This window comes from Anoplopoma fimbria, chromosome 9, assembly GCF_027596085.1.
Source record: "Anoplopoma fimbria isolate UVic2021 breed Golden Eagle Sablefish chromosome 9, Afim_UVic_2022, whole genome shotgun sequence".
NCBI classification, from domain to species: domain Eukaryota; kingdom Metazoa; phylum Chordata; class Actinopteri; order Perciformes; family Anoplopomatidae; genus Anoplopoma; species Anoplopoma fimbria.
In genome coordinates this window covers 10,485,778-10,512,470 of record NC_072457.1, presented here as the reverse complement: position 1 = coordinate 10,512,470, position 26,693 = coordinate 10,485,778, and the positions used below count along the sequence as shown (strand labels likewise).

At 37.6% G+C, this 26,693-nt stretch overlaps 3 protein-coding genes across 4 annotated transcripts; 2 read left to right on the top strand and 1 right to left on the bottom strand.

Annotated features, from left to right (window-relative positions):
- Nucleotides 1-627: 627 nt before the first annotated feature.
- Nucleotides 628-7,925, top strand: bdh2 (3-hydroxybutyrate dehydrogenase, type 2). 2 transcript variants are annotated; one of them, XM_054604104.1, is made up of 10 exons: nucleotides 628-714; nucleotides 2,619-2,709; nucleotides 3,911-3,989; nucleotides 4,816-4,912; nucleotides 5,668-5,776; nucleotides 6,122-6,182; nucleotides 6,360-6,473; nucleotides 6,926-6,984; nucleotides 7,154-7,246; nucleotides 7,656-7,925. In XM_054604104.1, exons 2-10 carry the CDS (start codon nucleotides 2,638-2,640, stop codon nucleotides 7,707-7,709), a joined length of 738 nt encoding a protein of 245 aa, XP_054460079.1. In that variant the 5' UTR covers nucleotides 628-714; nucleotides 2,619-2,637; the 3' UTR covers nucleotides 7,710-7,925. The 2 variants fall into 2 exon arrangements, with proteins under 2 accessions (XP_054460079.1, XP_054460080.1); XM_054604105.1 differs by having other exon boundaries at nucleotides 667-714; nucleotides 2,622-2,709.
- Nucleotides 7,926-8,032: 107 nt separating this feature from the next.
- Nucleotides 8,033-19,544, top strand: si:dkey-162b23.4 (sodium/hydrogen exchanger 9B2). The gene is made up of 14 exons (XM_054604108.1): nucleotides 8,033-8,128; nucleotides 9,006-9,307; nucleotides 10,249-10,450; nucleotides 10,860-11,030; nucleotides 12,712-12,854; nucleotides 13,121-13,194; nucleotides 13,369-13,431; nucleotides 14,387-14,562; nucleotides 15,022-15,128; nucleotides 15,879-16,028; nucleotides 16,192-16,300; nucleotides 17,368-17,504; nucleotides 17,690-17,873; nucleotides 18,413-19,544. The coding sequence occupies exons 2-14, from the start codon at nucleotides 9,137-9,139 to the stop codon at nucleotides 18,472-18,474; spliced, it is 1,749 nt and encodes a 582-aa protein (XP_054460083.1). The 5' UTR covers nucleotides 8,033-8,128; nucleotides 9,006-9,136; the 3' UTR covers nucleotides 18,475-19,544.
- A 468-nt stretch (nucleotides 19,545-20,012) lies between these two features.
- On the bottom strand, nucleotides 20,013-25,538 carry cisd2 (CDGSH iron sulfur domain 2). Its single transcript, XM_054604106.1, has 3 exons — nucleotides 25,116-25,538; nucleotides 21,443-21,657; nucleotides 20,013-21,233 (listed from the first exon to the last, which is right to left on the bottom strand). Exons 1-3 carry the CDS (start codon nucleotides 25,216-25,218, stop codon nucleotides 21,144-21,146), a joined length of 408 nt encoding a protein of 135 aa, XP_054460081.1. The 5' UTR covers nucleotides 25,219-25,538; the 3' UTR covers nucleotides 20,013-21,143.
- Nucleotides 25,539-26,693: the final 1,155 nt, after the last annotated feature.

The window sequence follows — 26,693 nt, the reverse complement described above, 5'->3', positions numbered from 1 at the left end:
ATATATATATATATATATATATATATATATATATATTTATATTAAAATATTTATATATATATAAAAAAAATATATAAAAATTGACTATATATATATATTTTATATTAAAATATTTATATATATATAAAAAAAATATATAAAAATGGGCCCATGAGGAACTTTATGCAGACCTCGAAGGTCAATTTTACCAAGTCTTTCCAAAGCTAATAAAAGTAAAGACGTCACTCTCTCAAGTTGACATTCTCAAATCATAAATGAAGGTTCATTTTTAGTTTACACCATTCAGCAGCCTGATATTGACTTCATATATATATATATTTATATATATATATATATATATATATATATATATATATATATATACGTATATATTATATACCATTAACCCCTGGTGATAATAAAAAATGGGCCCATGAGGAACTTTATGCAGACCTCGAAGTTCAATTTTACCAAAGTCTTTCCAAAACTAATAAAGTAAAGACGTCACTCTCTTGCTCTCAATTTCATCTTCTAAAATGACAAGCTGCTGACACACACACACACACACACACACACACACACACACACACACACACACACACACACACACACACACACACACACACACTTCCTGGTTTGAAACCAATAGCGGTACAAGCATTAGGTCACATGGGGTTATGTCTCCCCCCTCCTGTTGTTTGTCATTCAGTGTGTCGGGTCTGACCTGAACAGAGGGTGAGTTTCTGTGTGTTTTTCGTGCCATTTACTTGACTTTGCAACCTGTGACTAGTAGGCTACATGCACAAACTCCACTGTGGAGGTTGTGACGTGCTGTTACAACGTGCACTGTCCCGTGCTGCAGTGAATACGTGCAGAGCTTTGTAGAGCCACGTTATAAGAACCGTTTATGCAACGATCTGAATCAAAGTAGTGAGTGCATGCTATCGATCCAGAGTTGGACAGTAGCAGAATAAATACTCATGTACTCTTTGGAAAAACTATAGTAGCTTACAGCAAGCAACACGTGAACAGTACTCAAGTACAAAACCTCATTCTGAACTTTATGGTTATATCAATAGCTAAACATGTTTGGAAACTTTATTTAGACTTTTCTAGATCCATGAATCCACGTTTTCTCCACTAATAAAGTAATCCAGAGAGTGTTGACTCTTACGGAAGCCCTGAACGGACATGATTCAAACATGCGTTTAATACCAGTATCTCGAACGAACAATATACTTTGTTTCTTATATAACTAAAGTACATGGGGATTTAAAAAATAACCTTGCAAAAAATAATTGAGTTTCTGATATTCTTTGCTTTTGAACTGCATTATGTATGAATGCCTTCAAGTGCCACTGAGGCTATCAACACCATTCATATCTGCACCATTAAAGAGCTGCCTCCACAAATCAATACAACCTTAATTAATTACGGCCCTCCTCAAGAAATAACGTTTCTTTTTTACAATCAACACTTGAAATGATGAAGGCACCTACAAATAACAAGGTAGTACAACAGTGTAACCCATACTCTGGTGTTTCATTTATACCTCTTTACTTAAGATTTCATTAAACCCAATTTATAATACAGGGCTGCTAATACAGTTTGTATTTGTATTCAAAGAACATTGCAGAGGACTTGAGCAAAATAGTACAAAACAACAGAATCACATTTTATAGGTGTAAACACACAAGAAATTTGACTCAATTTCTTTTTGCATTTCTCTCAATGTACTTGCACAGAAATAGAAGTGACAGCTAGGAAGAAGGACAACAAAGCTGGACAAATAAAGGCAAATAATAGACAGGAATGTCATGTACACAACTAGTGAAAAAATAGCTGTATTTATAAATATTTTACAAATACATGTCACAAGCGCCAATGACTGACAATAAAAACAATTATATAAATAAAACATCTATATACAAGTCAAGTGTTAAAGTGGTAAACAAACAAAAATTGTCCAAATAATTAAATACTCAATGGACATACATGGATAAACATGTCTCACCGCTGTGTGTAAGATTAAACAATCTTAATGCCAGGAATACACATTGAGAGGAAAAACAGCAGTCATACTTCAACATATATTATAAAACATTTGGTCATATCAAACATCTATTTGTTGAATGTGAGAAAACACATGGAAATGTTGGATGCCCCTTTCAGAAATAAAACTTAGAATAAGGGAGCACTGATATTTTGAGAGTGCCTGTAGTCTGTGAGGTTTATCATGGGAAACTGCATATTTATAACAGAACATTAGAATAATATAGTGAATACCCTGTCCTTGCAGTTATACGATACAATGCCACATTTCCTCAGAAGGCCTGTCACTTTTGGCTACATGTTTTCATATTGTAATAAAACTGATTTGCATAGTTATGGCCTAGCACTTAAAACTATCTGTTCCAGTGTACTAAAGATTTATTATGGACCTTTTTTTTTTCCCAAAAATGTGATGTATTTGGATCAGCAGATGTTTCTTCAACATGTATAATTGGTAACTGCAAATATCTGTATTGTCAATATTTAATGAATGCTCTCCAAAAGATATGCATTATAAGAAAGACAGCCTTTATCATGAAAATGAACCTGCATGCAATACCCTATTTTTTTGTTTGTTTTGATCACAGCAGCAGTGAAAGGTGCACTATGGGTCGCCTCGATGGGAAAGTGATTGTGTTGTCAGCCGCCGCGCAGGGGATTGGACGTGCTACAGCAATAGTAATGAGCTCTAATAAAACATTCTCATCGATACCTTTCATACGAAATCATTGAGGAAAATTGTATATTGAATAGCTTGTGGTGTCATAGCAGTTCATATTTTGACTTGATTAAATATTTCAACCTGTTTTTGTGAAATCCAAATGGTAGATTTATAACGTGATATCACGTCGTATCACCTGTAACAGCCATTTGAAAGGGTACAAATGTAGCACTGCAACAATTATGGTTATCCAAAACAATGCATTTTTCCAAATTACTGTGCTACCAAAACACACACTATAAGCATATATTTCGTTACCTGCTTAAGTTCTAGTTTTACCCTGTTATTATACCAAACGGGGGAGAAAAATCTGAATTCCACTATGAAATATACAAGTTGTTATTATAAAAACATCACCAATATATTGTGTTATAGAAAAAGCTGTTTTCATCCTGCATGAAGATTATAAACTTTCTGTTGTGGATGTTTATGTGCTGTAGATAACTGCTGTAATAGTGGCTCGTGAGATGACGCAACACAGATTCAGTGCAATCCACAATATTCTTTACAAAGAGATGGCGAAACACTTGAAGTTCACACGCGCATAGTCTTGGGTAAAGATTGGGTCATCATCACATCCATTCTATTCAAGTAATGTCCCTAAACCCGTGCCTTTTACTACAGGGCTTTGTGTTTTTGTGTAATTTGAAGGAAATCAAATATAGAGATGTCTATTTACGTCTTGGATCATTAGGTTGAAATCACATAGTATGCACAGTCGCACATGGTGTGAGGGGTCCATTGAGCTTTTTCCATTCAGACTGTAAAAGGTCCATTGGCTGATGTGGTCTGCTCTGTGGCAAATGGTGCAGTAACTCCATCAGCTGACCGGAGTGGAATGGATTTAAAGAGTGGGTTGAAAGATTGAGGTTAAAAATTCATTTTGTTGTCTATAGACATGTGGTAATGAGATTATGGTGTCTGTAATGTGTTCTGAGTTATTCCCTGAAGTCAGGGGACGTGCATTTAGATGGAAATACAGATTTGATTAGAAGATGATAATTAATATCTTATTTTACTTGACAGCCATAGACATTTTTGAATGAAAACATTTATTTGCAAAAATATTTAACTGTTTCTACAAGGGAATACCGGGCTACAAGTTTCATAACGTGCAGACATTGTGTAACCGCTTCGTTTTTTTTCTTACCTGTGTAGGCATTTGCAAAGGAGGGAGCTCAGGTCACAGCCACAGACATCAATGGAGAGAAGCTGAAAGAGCTGGATGGCATTCCAGGTAAGATTGACTTCTGTTGGTCTGAGGTCGCCACCTGCTGGGTGACCGGTGTTATGCAGCCATGATGGCTGAGGCAAGTCTTTCCCCTTTTTGTCAAATGCTTTCACAACGTAATCATGCACTAACCTCTGTTACTTGGTAGCTTTTAAAAAATATGAATTTAAATCATCTCCTAAGTTTTAATGCAATCCATTGCTTTAAGTCTTTTTTTTTTTTTTTTTACACTATTATTTTCATTGTAAATGAATCTGCCTATTATTTTCTTTTGTAATAGATCTGGCCGCCCAAGTAGTTTTCTTAAAACAGCTTCACTACAGATGATATAATATGACATGTTTTAATGGTTTGCTTTTGCCTAAAGTTTAGTGATACTCTATGAGTCAATTACTGCTCACTGATCTCCACAATACACTGATACTCTCTTAATTATGTACATTAAGTCAGTGAACATTGGACTGATCACAACTAAACTACACTGTCCCCATCATATCAATACTTATATATTATAAAATAATGTTAAAACACACGGAATGCCCTTCTTTTATTCATTGTTGTTTACCAGATCTTCAACGTATCCCTTTTAACAAGCCACTATATTTAATTTCCTATGTTGGTAACAAGTCTGCAATACAGTTAAGAGGTAAACAAGAGAGGCACTTGTTTCCTACTTCCTCATCTTAAACTAGTATTTTCTGAAATAAAATGTTACATAATAAAGACAGAAAGATAATTAGATTTTTACGTTTTCTAAACCGGATCAAGCGTCATTAAAATAAGTGTTACCTTTTCTCCAGAACCAAAGTGCTCTTTCTCTCTACACCAACAGGGATCAAGACTATGGTGGTGGATGTTACTAAGAAGGACCAAGTTGAAGCCCTAGCCAAGAAACATGACCGTGTGGATGTGCTGTTCAATATTGCTGGGTAAGTTTTCCCTCTTGTTTCTCTCTGGACTAGTAATACTGACCAACTCTACTTAATGCATTAATTCAGATGATATTCTATTGATATTGTCAGAAAACATCATGAATCCATGAGCAACACTGTGGCACTGGTTGACATATTTCTTCATTACCATTTCATATTGGGAATTAAGTTTATTTTGTAAATATTGTTTAGCACACCAAATAGTCCAAATGTGATTCTCTTTTTGCTCCTTTTTATGTGATATCCTCAAAGCATGGCTAAGGACCCACAGGTGGTTTGCACAAGATTTTTATTTGGGTCGCCAAATAAATTTGCAAAATTTCTTCCAATTTGTTTTTCATCTTTAACATTTATATCTGCAGTACACCTTTAGGCCACAGGGGGGAGCCTGAATGTTCGTATTGTTCTGATAATTGTAGCCTACTTCACACATTGAATCTAATATGAACATTCTGTTGGTTTAACTGATGTGAGGAAAAAGATGATATCCCGTCAGCTCAGCCTAAGTGCAACTATATAGTAATTAATAAACGTGTATATGTTTTTAATAACACATGCATTAAAGAAGTTGTGATTTATCAAAGGAATATGTCTTTGAAATGGCATTTGGACCAACATTTATTTTCAGTTTAATAATTATATCGCTAATGGACATATAAGGTAGTACACCTCTTAGCTAAAGCTATATTAGTGTAATACTATCCTTTATAATGCCATGAAATCAGAGTTTACATGTCATCTACTGTCTACAGGTTTGTGCACCACGGCTCCATCTTGGATTGTGAAGAGGCTGATTGGGACTTTACAATGAACGTGAACGTCCGGAGCATGTACCTCATGAGCAAGGCTTTCCTGCCTAAGGTGACCATCGCCCACTTTACCAAACGCTTAACACCGTTAACTCTGCTGTCGAGAGAATGAAATAGGTGCTGCTGTAAACTGAGTGACATATGCTTTTCATTTGTTCTCGTCCTTTGTCAACTGGGATTAGCTGTAATTCTCTGAGCCTGTGGCATGATGGGCGGCAACTGCCCAATCACTAATCCAGCTTTAGCCGCAAAGCAACAAAACTGTCTCAATGGGGAGTTTTATCTTGAATCAACTGTTACATAAAAATGAAAACTGAAGTCAGTTGCATATTATACTCTTCATTTTACCTATTATGTTCTGTTTATGACACCTTCCTTATTTATTTTGTCATCATAGATGTTGGCAAATAAGTCAGGAAACATTATCAACATGGCATCTGTTGCATCAAGCATAAAAGGTAAATGAACTTCTGCAGATCTGTTCACTCTAGAGGATTGTAGAACAAATATTATGCCCAATTAAAGGGACATGAAGTCGTTGAAGTATGACCATGTTCATTGTAATCCTCTTAGCTCAGATACTTGCTCTGCCTGTGTGTCTTTGTGTAAGTGACATATGTGTTTTCTCGACACAGGTGTTGTGAACCGGTGTGTCTATAGTACCTCCAAGGCTGCCGTGATTGGGCTCACCAAATCTATAGCGGCGGATTTCATTGATCAAGGCATTCGTTGTAATTGTGTCTGTCCTGGTAAGTTTAGAGCGATCTGCAAAATAAAAGAAAAATAATAATAATAATATATATATAATATATATTATAATATAATATATAATAATAAATAAAAGAATGTGTCCTTTGATTCTTCATCAGGTATAACTCGAGGTTACTGGCATTTTAATAGATAACAATGTACTTTAGACATCCTTGAACACAAATTGTCATCAAAACTGATGCTTTTTAATGTTTGAGGACATTGTGCATTTCAAAGATATACAATCCTTGAGTTTGTCCCTTCAAAGCCAGTCACAATAACTGCTGTGCAAACTTTCCAGGCTTCTATTTTTGCAGCAGACCCAATCATACCTATTTAGTTATCATAATAATTTAACTAGTCAAAGAGTATCTATATTTCTGTATTCAATATTGTTGTATTAATGAAGGTTTTAGAAGAAATTCAGGGTTGCTCTTTAATATTTTCTCAGGTACTGTTGATACTCCATCATTGAGGGGTAGGATCCAGGCCCAACCTGACCCAGAACAGGTATGGTATGCTCCAACTGTCATTTTCTGCTGTCTTAATCTGATAGTTTTGCCTGCATGGGTCATTTAACAGAAACATCTTATATTGGTTTCCACAAGAAAAAAATCCTGGGCATTGGAGATAGTAAATGCTTCAACTGTGACTCCTCTCTTTCTCTGTAACTCCTCAGGCTTATAAGGATTTCATGGCACGACAGAAAACTGGCAGAATGTGCACAGCTGAAGAGGTGGCGTACCTGTGCGTATACCTGGCCTCTGATGAGGTGAGTGCTTGCAGATAATGCACCCAAGTAATACATATACATGGCACATTAAATCAATAGTCAGGCAGAGCTTGCAGGGGCGTAGCTACATGGCAGTACAGAAACTATGTATTTATTCTAGAAACATGAGGGGCTTTGCAACCTAGTGAGGAAAAAATATATAATATAAACAATTTAAAATAATCAAAAAGATTTTTCAAACTTCCTTTTTGGTGTCTAATACAATGTCTTATCAAGAGGAGAGACTAACTTGGACTATAAATCCTGGCTACGTCCCTGAGTGTATGCCTAACCCCAATTTAAACGACTAATATTCCATAGTTTCTACATACAGACAAAGTTGTTGTTGTTGATGGATTAGCTGTGAAATGATGTCCCAGTGATCTGATGTTTCTTGGCTCCTTCACAGTCTGCCTATGTGACCGGGACGGAGCAAATCATAGATGGAGGATGGTCACTCTGAGGAAACTCAAGCTTATTCGGAGTCCAAATAAAGTGCACCAACAATGACTTAATCATTTTTATTTTGCATATTATGTTTACTGATTCTGTGGGAGACATTCCCCCATGTTCACACTTTAAATCAATGCTGCAAATCTATGCAATGCCAAAATATGAATATGTTGTCTGAAATTGTAAGAAATTGACCTAACTTTATTATAAATAAATCATTCAATATTTCACAAAGCAATCTGGTAAAGTGCCTCATAATGAAATATGTTTAGACATCTATTAAAACGTCTTCTTCTCAAACACCCTTGAGTGGCTTTAGGCGGTACTTACATCACTAATCCGCCTCACTCCCAGCTGCTCTCTCTGCCTCATGACTGCCAGAAAACGACGCTCACTGCACATTCGAGATGACTATGTTGTCGATATGAGGTGAGCTGATTTTATTTATATATATATTTTTTAAATCTCTTTTAATGGTCGTTAATGTTCAGGGGAGCCCCATCAGAGCGGCCTCTCTCTCTCTCTACCGGGCATGTGGGGAATGAATGGTGTGTTCACTGACTGCTGCTGGTCGGAAGCACACACACACACACACACACACACACACACACACAGCTACCGGCTGAATCAGTCTGAAGACTCCAGTGTGATATGTCGCAATTAGCGTGACGTCAGCGGTGGTTCTGCGAGCGTGGACGCCTCTTCAGAACGCGGTGCTTAGCTTTATTAGCTTTAGCTTAGCTTTAGCTTTAGCTTCCCCGGCTAGCTTAACATGCATGTGTGCTCCATGCCTGTGGGATAGCTGTGCTGCTGACAGGTGCTAGTTAACGCTAGCCTTCCCCCAGCTAACGCTAACTGCGCCATATGGTCGAGCTGTAAGCGTTGATTAGTGCGCTCTTTTCGCAAGAGGATTAACGCACGGCTGTTGCCATGAGCAACTGTCAAAACAGTGGAGGAGCGGTAGTTTCAATGCAAACGCTTTAACTTCTAATGAACGTTTGTGTGTCACATGGTTTGATCCATAACTATTAAGGGTTGGGCACAGAGTTCAGTGTTTGTTCATTGTGATGAGTTACAGGTTTATAACGTGAGGGTAGTGAACACAGCAAGCAGCACAAGGTGTCCAGCATGCAGCTACATGTAAACCTCATACATCATTTTACACCACAATACTGTGGCTTTCCCCTTACTGACACTTCTTTCTTCTTACTTAAATCTACACCTGTACCAACACCCTTGTTATTCATCATTTATTAAGTACACAATAATTTGTTTCTCTGCTGATAAAACCATGTCGTATGAATAGGAGCCTGCAGTCCGAGCCGAACATACAAAAGCAGAAGTGAAAGAACTGCCCATCAATGGCCAACTCCACCCCTCTGCTTGATGTGCTGTGAGAGAGAAGCGAGTGGACCAGAAAATCTGTAGCCAGTTGTGATGGAGGACACTAAGCCCAAACCTGCTACCCCGGAGCCCGTCCTTGTGCCCAGTCCGGCACCCAGTCCAGCACCCAGTCCAGTACTCGGCCCAGCACCCAGTCCAGTCCTCGGCCCAGTATCCGGCCCACTGCTGGACATCATTTCTTTGCCTGCAGCAAACCATGTGGAGGTATAGTTTTCTACTAACAACTGTTCTCTGATGTAACCTTGTTATATTAAGTTTGTACAGTCATAACAAAATGGAAAATGTTTTTTATTAAGCCTGATCATATGTATTGTTTCTTGATAGGAAAAGACATAGCCTTTGTGTTTTTTATATTAACAAAATAAGATATTTTAGGCTGCATATAAACCATGTGGCAATGCTTCGTTGTCTCTCACATCAGTCCGCTGTGTTGATTTACATATATTCACTTACTTATATTCTGCTATATAACCTTGTAATTTGTTGTTAATCTGATAATTTCTTCATCATCTATTGCTGTAATTCTAAAGGTCAAAACCCTGGGTACCATGACAGTATGACAATGAGGGTGTTCACGTTTATCAGCAAGTTCATATCTTTACTGTATTATTTGCCAAGAACAGTAACACGTAATCTGCTGGCATGACGTCCCTCGTGTCAATAATACAGACAGGGCACGATACTATATATGGGTTCAGCAATTAAAACGGGTGAAGGGACATCTACCAAATTTCGAATCTTTCCATAAGAAATGCAGTGATATTTTTGTCAATGTGACACCTTTGTTCTGGTGATCTGCGTAAGATGTTCAATTAATGTTGATTGCTCAGCTTCTTGTGTAGCACCTGGATATTGATACAAATTTACTACATTTAATATTGCTGTCAATAATAATTTTAAGGCATTTTTTTAACCTATTCTGCATATTAATCCAGCTAATAAATCATGAATTTTAGTAATATTTATAAAAGCAAGATGTTGCAACACATACAAAAAATGCAATTAGAATTTAGGTTGTCAAGCAAAATCAACCTTTTATCGTTTATTGCATCTACATATGTGGTGTTAAGGCATCTAACAAAACATTTTGTCCACCAGGCAATAATTACTTAATATTATTGCTTGTTCCGATCCTCCTTCTCCAGCACCTGAATGTGAACCAGATCCAGTTGGTGGTACGGCGCTGCTCCACTCCAAATGTCACAGAGGAGACCACCTATTTTATTCCTCGAAACCTGCTGGTGGATGCCGGCACTAACACAGACCCGCAAGTGGTCTGCTGCCCCTTGCTCCGAAGATTTTGCCCATGTCCACCACGAGGCCTTCTGGCCTCTCTCGTTACTAAAAGTAAGCAAGTGGGTTCCCATGTTGGCTCATTGAGTTTCTACCCAGGAAATGTATTGCAGGCCAAACCCTTCTTTCACACAAGACTGTAAAAACTGCAGATATCATGAAGTATGAGTATGTTGTATACTTTGAACTACTAAAATTGAGCAATGTTGGAGATGCATGAATACATACAATAAATACATAAACACACACAATATTTTACCTTATGTTCACATTACCAATAACAGTAGCAGAGAGATGGATAGGCTCTCAATCAACAACAACTTCTTAGGTTTTATTAAATAACTTTTTTAAAGAAGTTTTAGAGGTTAATGCAAATGCAAGTAATAATCTCGTCATCAGAAACACTATGGTGAGTTATGACATGAGACAATGATCTAATGTCAGTCCCCTTTGTCCTCTTCAGTCCTTCTGGCAGCTGTGCTCTTCGGAGTGGTGTGGTCCATCACCGAGGACGAGTGTCTTCCAGGGGGGAACCTGTTTGGCATCACAATCCTCTTCATCTGTTCGCTCATCGGTGGCAAAGTAGTGGCTCTCATCCGTCTGCCCAAACTTCCACCGTTCCCACCTCTCCTTGGTAAGGCTGACAATCTAGTGGTTATGTGTCATGCGCCGGTGCGTTTATGCAAGCCTTTCTTTTATTTAGTTACACAAATGCCTCCACCAGTGGGATGTTTAGTAACACAATACACTACCTTTTAGGATCCGTGTTAAAACTGCTCAATACCTGTCATATTATTGCTCAGCACAATCAGCCAGATTACATAAACTGATAATTGATCAGTGCACAGAGTATTCTGTATGTACAGTACAAGAATTGTATTAATACCAGTATAAGAGCCAGTTGTTTATAACAAAGGCTTTTCAAATGAGACTCAAATCTGAATGACGATTTAGGAATCACAGTTGAAGCATTTAAATAATATAAAACTAAATCCAAATGTCTTTGAGAAGCATTTGATTTTTGGGCAAGCAAATATTAATGTTGTAACATAAATACTGCATGATATTCTCTACTTATGAATTAACTACAGGTGTCTGGCAGCAGCTTAATGGAATGAGTATTGCACGTTAGTAGCCATGGACATTGCTTTAACAAAGTAATCAGCTGACTGAGTCATTTCACCTTTGTCATTGATTTAAAAAAAAGAACATAGGGTCAAATCAGATGTCTTGATTAACTGAACAACCATGTTACTCACTTGTTCCGTTCTTGGTTAAGTACACATTAGCTGCTGGTGGTTTGGATTCTGTTGGTGTCTTTTAGTATTTTGCTGGTATTTTGTTATCGTTAGCCCACACAATAATGGTCCTGTTATACTGCTATTAATTAAAAGATGTTAGGTATAAGACGTACGTTGTCACTAATTATGAAATATAAGACATGTGAGTCTTGATCAGGCTCTGGTTAAGTAAGCCTTGTTTACCCTGAGGTGATGAAATGCAATCTATTGTCTTATTTATACTGGCTTGGAAGAAATCACCATGTTGATCATAGGATAGTGTAAATGTTCTCTTATTTTAGCAATTTGTAAACATTTGAATTCAATATAATATGAATTCCTGGTGTTATGTCCTTTTGAAATGGAAATCAAAATCCACAAGCTGCACCCCTCACAAGATTAAAAAATCAAGGAAACTGGAGCCACTCCTTATTCGCAAATAACATCAAAAGGTAGATTAAAGTACAGCTTCGATAAGTTTTGAAGTTTGCTACTCTATAAACTTCTTCTTCCTGTGGTTTTCCCTCAAACAGAATTCTTGTCGACTGGTTCAGTGTCTGTTTCTGGTAACAACAGTAGAAGATTGTGTTCAGTCAGAAGTCATTAACACCGTTTAATATTTGTTCTTTCTCTTTCCCTGTTGCTGTTCATCATCTGTCTGTCTTTGATTTTATTTAAAAACTCCTTTTGAGAACCCATTTATCGTAGTAATCAGAAAGATATTAAATGAAGTACAGTTTTCAATATTCTAAATAATATTTGTAACATGGTCATGTAATTATCCCAATCATGTTGCATGTTTGAAAGCATGAAAATTTGCACTGTGACTTTTTAGAGAAGGTTTGGATATTGTTGAAACTCAAGTTATTAGTGTTATAAAACAGCATCACAGTCCTACAGTGGGTCTCAGTGTCTCAGGTGTCCGACAAGAGCGCTGTAAGTTCAAAAAGCAACAGGTTCTCTTTATCATGCTCTGTATCTATGTGAGTCCTAAAGGATCATCTGTCCTCTCTCGCTCCCTCTGCTGTGTTGCAGGTATGCTCCTGATGGGGTTCATGCTGAGAAACATCCCAGTTGTAACAGACGGGGTGTACATTGACTTCAGATGGTCTGCGTCACTGAGGAACATCGCTCTGGCTGTCATTCTGGCCAGAGCCGGTCTGGGGTTGGATCCCACGGTACGCTACATACTCCACCATCGAATCTTAGTATCTGAACACAAGAATGTTATCAATCAAAATAATTGAATTTCAAGCAAATCTGAGCCTTGTAGGAGATGTAACTACATAATGCAGCAGTGTTATCAAATACATTTTCCAGCCAATTAATCAATGAATCATTCAGTACCACTAAGCATACCTAAACGTTGATCCTCTCTCTGTATAAAAGTGAATTAATTACTGTGACAAACTCTCTAATGATGTGTGTGTGTCTGTGTTTTCAGGCTCTGAGGAAACTGAAATCTGTGTGTTTACGTGTTGCTGCTGGGCCCTGCATTATAGAGGCCTGCACCCCATTGTACCGATTTTGGTTGTAGTTCCATGAGACATCCACTGGGGTGATCGCGCGCGAGTCCAGATTGAATGGGAGTCTATCGGGCTAACGCACCTGCTTGTCGTTGAAATATCGCAAATTTTATTGTAGATTCCGCAAGTTCAATATAGATTATGGTTCAAAAGTCAAATGAGTGAGTACTTATGCCCTGATCTCTCACTTCCTCATGGGCTTGCCCTGGGTGTGGGGCTTCATCCTTGGGTAAATACAACTCTACTTAATCTCCCACTCCATTTTCACTCTCAATGTTCTACTTTATAACAAGCTCTGTGTTTCCATTATAGTATTTCTAGGACAGACAGACATGCACAATCATTTTTTTTCATGAACCAGTAAGAAACATGTCCATTATATCAATTTCAACATAATTTCTTGCAATTTCTTCTATTTATTAATTAAATAATATGGCAGTGAGGATATAGATAGGATAATAGAAAACACACTGCTCTCCAACAGTCACTTGATCATATTACAACCTCTTATCCTCTTCATCACTTGTTGTCTGATGCCTAATAGGGTTGGGAGTTGAGGCAGATATATTGACTTTAGACAACAAAGTAATCCTATTAATCATGGGCTTTTTTGCTGATTTAACACTCAAAAAAAAGTGTCTTCATATTTCTGTCTTGTCAGCATTCGTGTGACGTCGGTAGGTGGAATGGAAATTGCAATATCAGGTTTTCTAAACAGATGTTATCAGTGGATGCGGGTTACTACAAATGTTTTTGTACTGCCCAACTCAAGTGTACATTTTTGATGGAAGGAAAAAAGATTGTTCATTTGCACTACCCACCTTGTCATGATACGAAGGTTGAATGGTTGAAAATCTGAAAAGTTTCCCTTTAAGAGAGAATTTTCTGTTCATTCTTTGTTTTAAGATTGGTAGCAGAATTCTAATTTTGATGATTCGAAATGTCTGAATTCAAAAGTTTAGTCTGTGTTTCAAGCCCAGCCAAATGATCATCATTAGAGAATCAAAATCATTGTGTCAAATACATTTGGAACTGCGATCACATGTCATCTGCATTATAAACTCCATATAATGCTGCAGGAATTCATCCCTTCTGCATAATCTCCAAGCAGATTTAAAGGCTATTGCTTTCCAAAGTTTCCAAAGCCATTTCTTTTATCTGTTTTCTTCTCCTCCAAATTGTAGCTTTGTGTTGGGCGCTGTGTCCCCAGCAGTGGTGGTGCCCTCCATGCTGCTGCTGCAGAAGGACGGTTACGGCGTGGAGCAGGGCATCCCCACCCTGCTGATGGCTGCAGGCAGCTTCGACGACATTCTTGCCATCACAGGGTTCACTACATGCTTGGGCATGGCCTTCGCCACAGGTAACCCAGTGGGTGTTTGTGTTTGTATGTGTTTTAGAAAAGAAAGAGAAGAAGTTCTGACTTGAAATGTAACATGGAGTTATTTCCCAGGGAGTGGCAGCAGGTTCAGTGTAGGTCAGCACGGAAAAGTATATGAAATAAGTAGCTTCTATCTGTAGTTTGTCAGGAGCTCAGCAGAGGGTGTGAGTGGACTGTTCACTCTCATTAAAAAGTCACAGTGCATTTTGTGTTTCATCACTCCAGTCTACCACAATGTAGAGCCTCTGTAGGGCTATACTAAACTGCATTTAAAACACCACATGATACCATCAATGATTACACTGCTACTGTCATGAATTGTCATTGTCTGCACAATTTTATGATTACACTGCTACTGTCATGAATTGTCATTGTCTGCACAATTTTAGGACAATTAGTTCAGTTTATTCTATTGTATATTTTTTCTGCTGATCCTTTTAGGCTCCACTTGGTTCAACCTCCTGAGAGGTGTACTGGAGGTGGGTGGTGGGACGATTGTTGGGCTTCTTCTTGGCTTCCTCATCCAGTACTTTCCTAGTGTTGACCAGGTAGGCATGCTGCTGCAGAATTGCTATATTAGCTAGTTTTGCTATAGCTCAGTCATCCTTGCACCACTTGACACCACAGCCTGTGTGTGAAACATTACATTACATTACATTACAGTCATTTAGCAGACGCTTTTATCCAAAGCGACTTACAGGAAGTGTATTCAACATAGGTATTCAAGAGAACTACTAGTCACCAGAAGTCATAAGTGCATCTCCTTTCTTAAACAAGCATCTCAAAGTATAAGCCAGAGCAAAAGTATAGTGCAGAGGCAGATTACTACGAAAACAATAATTGCAACAGACTAATCCGAAACAACTTGGGAAGAGCCAACAAAGGCCTGTGAGGAAAATCAGTGACTTGTTCCAATTCTGATTTGAAATGATAAACGCTTAGGACTTTTGATGGGAGCACTTTGAATTCATCTAAGTGGGGAAGTGCACAGGTAAGGAGAGGAGATGTTTTGTGGGTCACGAATTTCCTTAAATCAGAAATTACTGCATTATCTCAACTCCATCAGTGTATTTTATCAGCCTGTCAGACTCACAAATTGTAAAGAAATCTTTCTGTTTGAATCAGTGTTGGTTAAATACAAGTAAACTACATTTTACGATAAACCACTGCTATAAAACGCCATGAACTACCCAATATCTGCCGACACCTTACAAGTGTTACATAGAGCATTTTGTATTTATGGTTTAAGTTATATTACAGTATTCTATATTTAATGATCGTGTGTCTTTTTCACTCAGAAACACTTGGTAATAAAGCGATCCTTCTTGGTACTGGGCCTGTCCGTCTTTGCCGTGTTCGGCAGCGGTGTGGCTGGGTTTCCTGGCTCCGGAGGCCTCTGCACCCTGGTGTTGGCTTTCCTGGCTGGTCTTGGCTGGGGGTCAGAAAAGGTAACAACAAATGCATGCCATATATGTAGTAAATGGATAATATTTTACAGCTCTCTACTCCCAATACCTACTAGGTTGCACAGTAAGTCCTTCATTGTTTACATAAGTGCATGTCAAAGATAACCTACCTATAAAAACGTCTGTGTTTTCTGTTTGTCTGAAGGCACGTGTGGAGGAAGTGGTTGGGTGGGCGTGGGACGTGTTTCAGCCTCTACTCTTTGGACTAATAGGAGCAGAAATTCGAGTGTCTGAGTTGGAGGGACTGACAGTTGGTGAGACGACCACACACACAAACACACACACACACATGATGACAAAGTCAGGTGACTGTTTTACTGTGAGAGATTCAAATGTGGCAGTATGGATTTAAATATTTTTTCCATAGTCAAAAAGAGGCCCCAGGAGATTTAAAGCTCTCTGTCTGTGTCCAGTAAATACTAAAACCTGATTCTGAGTAGCACTCATGTACTGTACTTCCATATACATTCCCAAATGAGAGTTCCCTGGGAAATTTCCATCTTTCCATCTTATTGGAGCGAGAAACAATTATATAAAATACAACATTTTGGTGATCTGCAAGGAGCGGCAGTTTAAGCATAAATAAGACAACAGTTTCTAGGAAATAATGACAGAAATTTCACTGCGATGTAACTTCAGAGCATTGTCTTCTTTAGGAACATATTTGTAGGGTTGTTATGATGTGTATTTGGAATAGCGTACAATATATTTCAGTCCACCTGACAACCTCGCCTATTAAACAACTATGCAGAGAGATGATCTGATGGTTGGCATTATTCAAAAGTGAACTTTACCTGCTTAGACTGCAGACTGTCCTTTTACAAATGTGTTCATCAAACTCTTAGTGTTCTGACACATACAATATGATAATATTGTATATATAAAATACTATGATAATGTCTTTAACCAAAAAAGTGTTTAATTACTGTTACTCTACTATTATCGTGCTTCAAAATGATGGCCATATATTTTTTTAGGAATACATTTATTGTACCAAAAAAGGCCATGCATATATCTCACCACACTAAGTTTTATTTCCTGCTAGTTTATACTATAAAATGACTCTGCAGTGTAAGAGGACATGCAATGGCTTTATGAGAACATGCAGCCTACATATCCCACAGATCAAAGATATGTCTAAGCACAGTATCATGGAGGAAACATTCAGACAGTCTGGTTTTTTTTTGGTTTTTTTCACCACTGCTGTGCCTCTCTCTGCTCTCAGCAGTTAAGGGGAAGTACTGGTGACATAATACTTGTTAGTTTTTGTGTAGCAGTACAACCAATATAGTGTAACACCTCTGTATTACTCTCTGTTTAGGCCTTGGTGTAGCCACTCTGATGATTGCCCTGCTGGTTCGACTCCTGTTCACCTTTGTCTGTGTGTTCTGTGCCGGCTTTAACATGAAGGAAAAAGTGTTCATAGCCCTGGCGTGGATGCCCAAAGCCACAGTGCAGGTATGTTGATGCTGAAATATACTCTCTGCTCAGTTTAGTATTTTTCCCGAAAATCATTTCTGTAGTAAATATCTGCAAAATACGCACACTCAAATGATTTTTTCTAACTATCCTATCATCGTGACCGTAAATGTATTTTGTGAGTGAGTAAAGAAGAAGCATTCGTGTCCCTTTGTCCTCATCAGGCCGCTATAGGCTCCACAGCTTTAGACATGGCCAGGACGAAGGGCGACAAGCAGCTGCAGGAGTACAGCATGATTGTGCTGACTGTGGCTGTGCTGGCCATCCTTCTCACAGCCCCAGTAGGAGCTCTTATCATAGGGCTCACTGGACCCCGCCTGTTACAGAAACCAAAGAACTCTACCTGTGGTGAGCGAGTCAAACACAATTTATCAGCCTTTCTCTTAGGTAGGTAAAGCCTTAAATTCACCATTTCAACTCAGCTCAACACCCCCACCCCCCCCGTCGCTTCGTAGTCGTGTTTTTGCGTAGTGAGTATACTTTCCTGTGAAGTTTTTATCTTCCTCATCTGTGTGTTAGATACTTCCACCCAGAAAAGGATTTGCATAGTTCTAGGTAGCTTCTGTTTTCCCTGTCATTTAAGCCCTTAATGATTTACATTCACACAACACTGGCATTGTTTTCATTATAGTTTCGTCTGTTTACTACTGAAACTTATTGTGGATTTTTAAAGTTTTTTTTACTTATTTAATATTCTTTACTGTATTATTACTTATTTAAAATACCTGTTTTGAACTTGTTTTTTTTTACTATGTCTCTTGTTTGCACTATCCTCTCTACTTATCTTATTTTATCTTATCTTGAATCTGACTAGCATGTAATCAGGCCTTAACTGCAGCCTCTCTCATGAGTTTTTCCTCCCTCTGTCTCCTCCTCATCTTTCCTAGGTACTCCAGGAGGAGGTGATGATGACAATGAAACTCCTATCACCTACGAGAGCACGCTCTGACATCATCTGTCTTCATCCCCGTAAGCAAGGACATTTAAAGAGACTTCTGAGATGTCTGAGCTTTCCTTCAGCCACCGAGTGGCCCCTTTTGTCTCTCTATCTGCCGGTCAGCTCACGATGTTTGCGGTGCTGCAGGAACTAATGAATCACTCTGTATTTATAGCCTCCGGTGCTTTCCAGACCTCAGGCTCCTAACAAATGACCCATATCTGAGCCACTGCACTGTCACACTGTATGACCGTATGCAAGAGGGTTTTTTCTTTGCTCCAAAATTAACTTTTAATCAGCTATATTAGTGTGAGGCACGAATATGGTTTACAATTTTGTAAAGGTGGATATTTTCTCCTGCCCGTCATATTCACTGAATCCACCTTTTGCCCATTTTTATCACAACACATCTGTTAACTATTAAATGTATTTGGACTTGAGAAGGTGGTATCATGGTTTTTTTTTTATTAGACGCTGTTTCCTTAGGAGGGCTGCATAATTGAATGCACTGACAGTAGAAATATTTTATTGTTTTAAATTAGACCACTGAGTTGACACAAGCGTTTTTTTTAGGTGTTTTTCACTCGGTACAATATTTTTACAGATGTGTTTGTGTTTTTATGCGTATGTTTAATTAAATGTGTATTAGCTGTGTCTTGGTGATGAGAAGGGTTTGTGTAGCTAACAAATACTCAGGGAAAAAATAATTTACACCTCATTCCTCTGGTTTACACACAGTGCTGCTAAAACTACAGCAATCTGCTTCAATGTTCCGAATGCTCAACATACATCATGTCCATATTCAAAACACTCATGTAAACCAAACCTTTGATTGTAAGGAAAAGTTGCTTTTTCACATTTGTTACATTTGATTTTTTTTTTTTTATTACAGAAGTATGCAGTGTAACTTAATATTTTTGATTTGAATGTATTGTCATTGCCTCTTTGTGTATTATTAGCAACTATTTATGATAAAGCAACTGAGCAATTGAGCATTAGTTTTTTACCAAATATTCCTTAAATGATAAAAATGTACCAAGAACTGCTTTTCTCTTGCATTTTTAATACATTGTAAGTATTATTGGTGTTGCGTTAAGGTAATGGCTTAAATTATTATAAATATTTGTACAATTCAATTTAATGTGTGCCTTATTATGTCCTTAATTCAAGTCACTGTCACTTTAAGTTACGGCTTCCAGTCTGTTGCTTTGTATCCGTACTAGCAGCCTGGAATCAGGGATGGCTATCGAAACAACTGTCGATTGGATTTTCATGATATTTGGTACAGATATCCACGATGTTAAGAGGAGGAATCCCACTGACTTTGGTTTCACATTAGTGGTTAAGATTGACACCCCTCAACAACTAATGCAGTCCTGCAGGAATATGACCCTGGGTGCAAGTTTTACCTGAACAAATGAGTAGATCACAATTAGAAGCGTGGTGTTCTCCGTTACCTAATCATTCATATCAAATCATTTCAGCTCCAGGTGTCCTGAGGTGTTACCCAGTCGTTATATTGAAAGAAGTGAATGAAGCTGCAGTTCTGTTTGCCAAAAACTGTTTAGTTTAACATCCCGACTATTCCTTTTTACAAATTAAAACATAGAAAAATTGATGCAAGCCATCAACTTACAAAAGTTCATAAAGACAGTCATTCATAGGCATCATGGTGGAAGTACAGATCTGACGATACAAGCCATTTATGTAGAAAATATTGCTGATGAATCGAGAAGGAATATTCCAGCAGGTCGTCAACTATGTACAGCCATTATGACAAAACAGAAGCTAGAAAAAAACAAAACAGTACAGAGCAAAAGTCTTATGCTGCAGAAGTTACTTTCTGAAACCTCAACACCATACTGAGGTTAAAACTGCATGACTGGATATTACTCAATGGTGTAGTGGTTTGAAATGTTTGTAGGCAACAGAGTTGAATACAAAATTTTAAAATTCAAATGTTTAAAGGCTATGAACATAAAAAGGTATGACCATTTCCCATATACACAATAACTTATAAGAGAGAATATATCACATCCTGAAAGAGTGAACAGTATGTAGATATTTGGCACACAAAATAATACCTACGAAATGTCCAAAATGAAGACAAACAGTACAGAATGTTGGTAACGGGTTGGACTAGTATCAAGTATTTCATTTAAACCATTAACCGGGAAAAAAAGACATTTACTCTGATGGGCTCAGAATATTGAGAGTCATCAGAAGGTCACTGCATTTATGTTTCAAGCTTTCCTCTCAAAGTGGTCCCGATGATTTGTAACGGATTCCAAAAAGGGTGAGACTTGACTACCATTTAATTTACAGTCACACAAAAAGGCTGCTCTGTTAAAGTAAAAGTAAACAATGAACAAAGGCCCCCCAAAAAAATAAGACAAAGAAAAAAAAAAAAGCTTCCTTACTGCTTGATATTATTAAAGAGCTTAAAATACCGTTTTCACACAATCAAACTGTGGAATTTTGTTAGGACCACTTTAAATAAAGACTCTGGTCGTACGCATTTCTGAGCAACATGAACGTGACACCAAGGCTAGACCAAGACTTTTGTTAAAATAAAGAAAAAGAGACATAAACAAAAGAAAGAAATAGATAAACAACTAAATGTTAACTATGAAAACCAAAAACTGGGGAGGTGAGGGGAAAAGTCTCCCATCAGCGGCCAATTATAGTATCTTCTTTTTAAGTATGAGCGGTCCCACGTTGTCTCCAGTTAGCTCATTGTGCTTTAAGTGTGACCGGTCACAAACAGGAAACTAGAACAGAGAACAACTTAATATTAGCTGAAGTGCAAGATACAGAAACATTGAACACCTTCTTTTCCTGACTTTAAAAAAGAAATGCATACATTCAGAAATTACTACCAACTGTATTTATCAGATATGTAGCGAATGAAAATAACTGACAGTTAACCGTTAATATAAATGTTGATATCTTCATGCATAAAGACGAGGTACAAACTTACAGTTTTGGAGCGCCAGCAGCGACAGTAACATACACTCGCGCTGTTCAGGTCCTCGATATCTATCTCGTTGACCACTTTTGGGTTCTCCTTCTGGATCTTCAGGTTGATCAGGCTGTCCTTCTGCTTCTTCTTCTTAGGCAGGAATGGGCGGATGGTCAGATAGCCCAGCAGAGCCAGGATACCCAGGAGAGGCAGCAACCGGAGCCACTCAGACACTACAGACACAGTACACGCACATTAGCAACCAATAACTCCAGCATGAACACCGGCATACCCTGTGTAACGAGAATGTAAACTGAAACCAGCGTTGGTATGGGTGGAAATGAATTTGTGGCCATTGGCCTGTTGAGGGGAGAGAAGCTCTAAAAAAACTGAAACCTCCATTCAGCGCCGAAACGATTATTTGATTAATCAATTTGTCAACTGACAGATCATTTATCACCAACTATTTTCTTGTGTATTTATCGTTTCATGGTTTGAGTCATTTTCTAAGCATAAATGTTGAATATTTACTAGTTCCTGCTTCTCTAATGTGAGGATATCATACATGATCATACATTAGAGTTAATTTAGTATCTTCAGGTTGTGTACTGTTTGCTGAACTAAACACAATACATGAACATGTCATCCTAGGCTTTTGGACGGGCATTTTTCCTCTATTTTCTGTCATTTTATGGACAAAATAATTAACCCAGAAGATAATTGACGGATGAATCAATTATGAAAATAACCATTGGTTGCAGCTCCACTTCAATTCGCATGCCAATTCCAATTAAGTAAACGACTTTTCCAGTCCAAACCACTCTGACAGACTTTAATCACAATGCACTTCAGTTGGTTCATTTAGATTTTTTCTTCCACTACATGTAATTGCATCCACGGTTGGTTGTCATCCAGAGGCCTGACAGTAAATAAACAAATACTGCTAGACCTGTTTGTTTGGTGCAATACTGACAACATTCATATTTCCTCATGAAGATATTAAGGAATATAATGTTAAGCATCAACGGAAAAACAAGCAGTCAACGATATAAAGGAAATTCAAATACTGGCGTTACAATCGTTTGTTTTTAAAAAAAGCCTGGTACTGTATATCTGACAACATAGTACAAGGATGATATTCCAATTTATGAATGAATTATTGTATAAACAGATTTAAGTAAGTCTAACCTCCTCATTTTAGTGAGGTAACCACAGGGTAGCACACTATCTACTGGACCAGCTGGAGGACTAGCTCACATCTTATCTGCATCTCCACTCTATTGCCTGATTAACAGCTATCGGGGTGAATGAGGCCACACTGAGGCCGGAAGAGTGCTTTAGGGAAAAACCCCATCGTACAGTCCACATTGAGAGGACAGACAAGTGAAGCGCAGAGGGGATTAAGCACAGTTATGTAATTTTGCTCTAAGCGATGAGTTATACCCGACCTCCTAGAACTTTTCTTAATACTCTTGTGACAATTGAAATACTTTCAGTAAAAGGATTTGTGCCTAAAGGGACATCGCTGATCCTTAATCTCTTAAAGGAATTATACATCAAGGTAGGAGCACTTAATAAATCTTTCATCTTCTAATCTGCACTGACTGACTAAATGGCAAATTCTTTGACAGAAACGACATCTGGCAACATCTTAAATTAAAGGAGACAAATCCTGCTCATTTTCAGGTTCATACTTGAATTTTTGGTTTCTGCAAGAACATGATTACATGTTTAAATGTTCAACAACCTCTAATTCTTCTTAGACTGTCTGTCTGTATTTACCTGTATTCCCCACTCTGTCTGAAACGCTCTGATTGGCCGGTGTTTCTGGTCACTTGCAGTGACGCTGTCGCCGTATTTACAGCATCACTTCACACTGAGACTCAATAGCTGTGCTCCAAATTGCATACTTCTTCTTCTTACTTTTAGTACATGCTGCGGCTGCCATTACTTAACTACTTACTGTTGCATGCTGGTTTGCATGCTGAAAATGTGACCGAATGTAGTAGAACATCTCGGTATTTTGTGCATACTGCATTTGGCATGTTGTGTTTTGGGACATACTAAATATCTTTTCCTGGCATTTCTAAATAGTATTGTAGTATTGAAACGCACTCACTGTGTGTCAACTACACAGAGTTTAGCCTGACTAGTAGCGTTGACTGAACAGCTGTGACATCACATCATCATGACGGCTCGTTTTAAAAGGCAAAGTTTCTCATTTTTCCGTGGATTGAGCGTTTTAATGCTTTCACAGTATTTATATAACACCTAAACCTGCTTTATAATACATTTTTAAAAATACATGGAAATATCACTTTCTAGAACATTTGACCTTTGTAAGCCTTTATAAAACTTTCACAGGCCTAACCAATTAGTTCTAATTACCTCAATCAATGAATTCTTCAATCTGTTGTGTTTAATCTCTGTTTTTGCTTTTATGTCCTCCTCAGAGAGCACTTACACAAAAAGGTTCAAGCTTGTCAATTATCACAGGAGCATTTCAGTAATGCAGGGCTAGCTCAGCTTTTCCAACGTTTTGGGGCTATTTTTAGGCTAAATGTGATACTTTGCAAATATCTGTGTTGGCTGGAAGGTCAAGTTGAAGTTGAAAATCTGCTTCAAGACGGACTTTCACTTAGGTTTTCTAAACCACTGATCCTAACTTCCTGACGATGTTTTTTTCAGTGTAAGATTGAGCCTAGTTGTTAAAGAGTTGCAAATAATTTATTTAATGCACATTTTGTTCTAAATTAAAAAGGGATAACGTGTGTAAAAAGACAAACAGCTTGTGATGTTGTCCAGTAGATGATTATTGAGACAACAGTTTCAAAAGGATATCAAAGTTTGCCATGCTTCAGTTTAGAAGAGCACCTAATGGTTATTGTTCTTACATATTTTATTAATCATTTTGTCTTTGAAAACAACATCAGTCCAAGCCAGAGGTGACATGCCAGGTTTGTAAATCAACTATAATTTGAGATAAAAAAAAAATAAGCAACACATTCTCCCATTTGATTAGCTGGAACCATTTAATGTTAGGCTTTTTTTTTTTTCTTTCTCTTTTCTTTGAAATGACTTAAATCATTAGTATATGGATAGGCTGAGTGCTGCAACTCTGCTTTTAACGATTATAATCACATTTAAATTGTCTCATTTGCAGGGATCATGAGAATTTCTGGATTTTGTATGGGGGGGTCACAGACCTGAAGAAGTTCTCAAACAATAAACTTGAAGTGGTCTTTCCTTTTTTAGAGACTGTCTGTTCCCCTCTAGTCCAGGACTGCCTGCCCTGCCTGTGCATCACTTGGTGCTATGAACTGGTTATATAGTGTGATACAGGCAAACACAGCACAGCAGAGGACAGGTTGCAACTTATAACATGCAGACACAAAATGATATCAACATTGAAACACCAAATCAAACTTCATTGCGCAGAGTATGGCTGTATAACTTAAGGTCATTGCTGAGTCCACGATGTTCCTGAACATGAACAACTAACTCAACCATGATGAAGAGTCGTATGGAGCCAAAGCAGCCCCTGAAGACACGTGTAGGGGGACAGTCTATTGCAGAGCACGCTATCGTTAGCTTAAGATAGTTTGTTCCGTGCCTGGAAAGTGTCCCCGATGAGGTGAGAAGTCATCTTCACTGACAGTGAAGAAGTTGAACACTGCTGCAGTTTAATTACCTGTCAACCTCGCGAATCCGCCGATCGTCTCCGGAAGCGGAAGCCTCTTGAGGTAGGCTGGAAGCTGGACTTTAATTATCCTTGAAATGGATTCTAAAACCATCTTGAAAAGCTCAATGTTGCAGGTTTTGTGTTTGACTTGGGTAGTTCCTGGGGCTCGTATATGTCACTGCGTTCATTTCTGAGCGCAGCTTGTCGCCGGTACGCAAACTATCAACCGTGAAACGCGGAACCGTCCGCAGGAGAAATGCGTTGGAGCGTTCGTGAATACGCGTAACGACGCGCTGTGACGCTGGAGTGATTGGCCAATCAGCGTCGGAGGAGTTGGTGGCTCGTGATTGGTCAGCTTGAATTCAGCTTGAATGAGGTGGTTTCTGTCTACTTCAAGTGCTCCTAGTGAAGTTCGTTTTCTAAACACGTAGATAATATTAAATAAATAAAGTAACCTATGACAACATTTGTGTGTGACATCAGATGGTAATATAATTATATCAATAATACATATTTTTTATATATATATATATCACATTACGTTTTTACATTAAGATAATATTAAATAAATAAAGTAACCTATGACAACATTTGTGTGTGACATCAGATGGTAATATAATTATATCAATAATACATATTTTTTATATATATATATATACATTACACATTTTTTTACATTAAGATAATATTAAATAAATAAAGTAACCTATGACAACATTTGTGTGTGACATCAGATGGTAATATAATTATATCAATAATAAATATATATTTTATATATATATATATATATATATATATCACATTACGTTTTTACATTAAGATAATATTAAATAAATAAAGTAACCTATGACAACATTTGTGTGTGACATCAGATGGTAATATAATTATATCAATAATAAATATATTTTTTATATATATATATATCACATTACGTTTTTACATTAAGATAAGATAAAATAAGATAAAACAATCCTTTATTAGTCCCGCAGCGGGGAAATTTACAGGATTACAGCAGCATAGGTATAGTGCAAACAATGTACATAGTAAAAAAACAAACAAGTATTTTGAATAAGTAAATAAGAAAAATAAAAGATAAGATAAAATAAGATAATTATTTATTAGTCCCGCAGCGGGGAAATTTACAGGATTAAAAAATCCCCAATAACTAAACACAATAACTAAAAAATATATTATATATACAGACAGAATAATTATAGTATTGCACAATTCCATTACATTTTTATCCTACGTGACACATAAGAAATTGACTCAACCATCAAAATGTGGTCCTTTTGAAATGGCCTGCATTCTCTCCATCATTCAGAGTCACCTTTCTGCAATCTTTTGATCAGTTTTCTATATTATTAGTCATGGTTTTACCTCAAAGGATTTTTCATCAGGTTACAACTTCAGCCATACAAAATATTGCGGGTCATAATGTGATATTACATTGTGAACATTTTAGGGCACTGGTCCATCATCTGGATGCACCACATAAATAGTTTGTAAGTTAGGCATGTGCTCAAGCATACACAATTGTGCCTTGCAGCAATTATGGTTTGAGTCTCAAACATAATCTTTTTATAA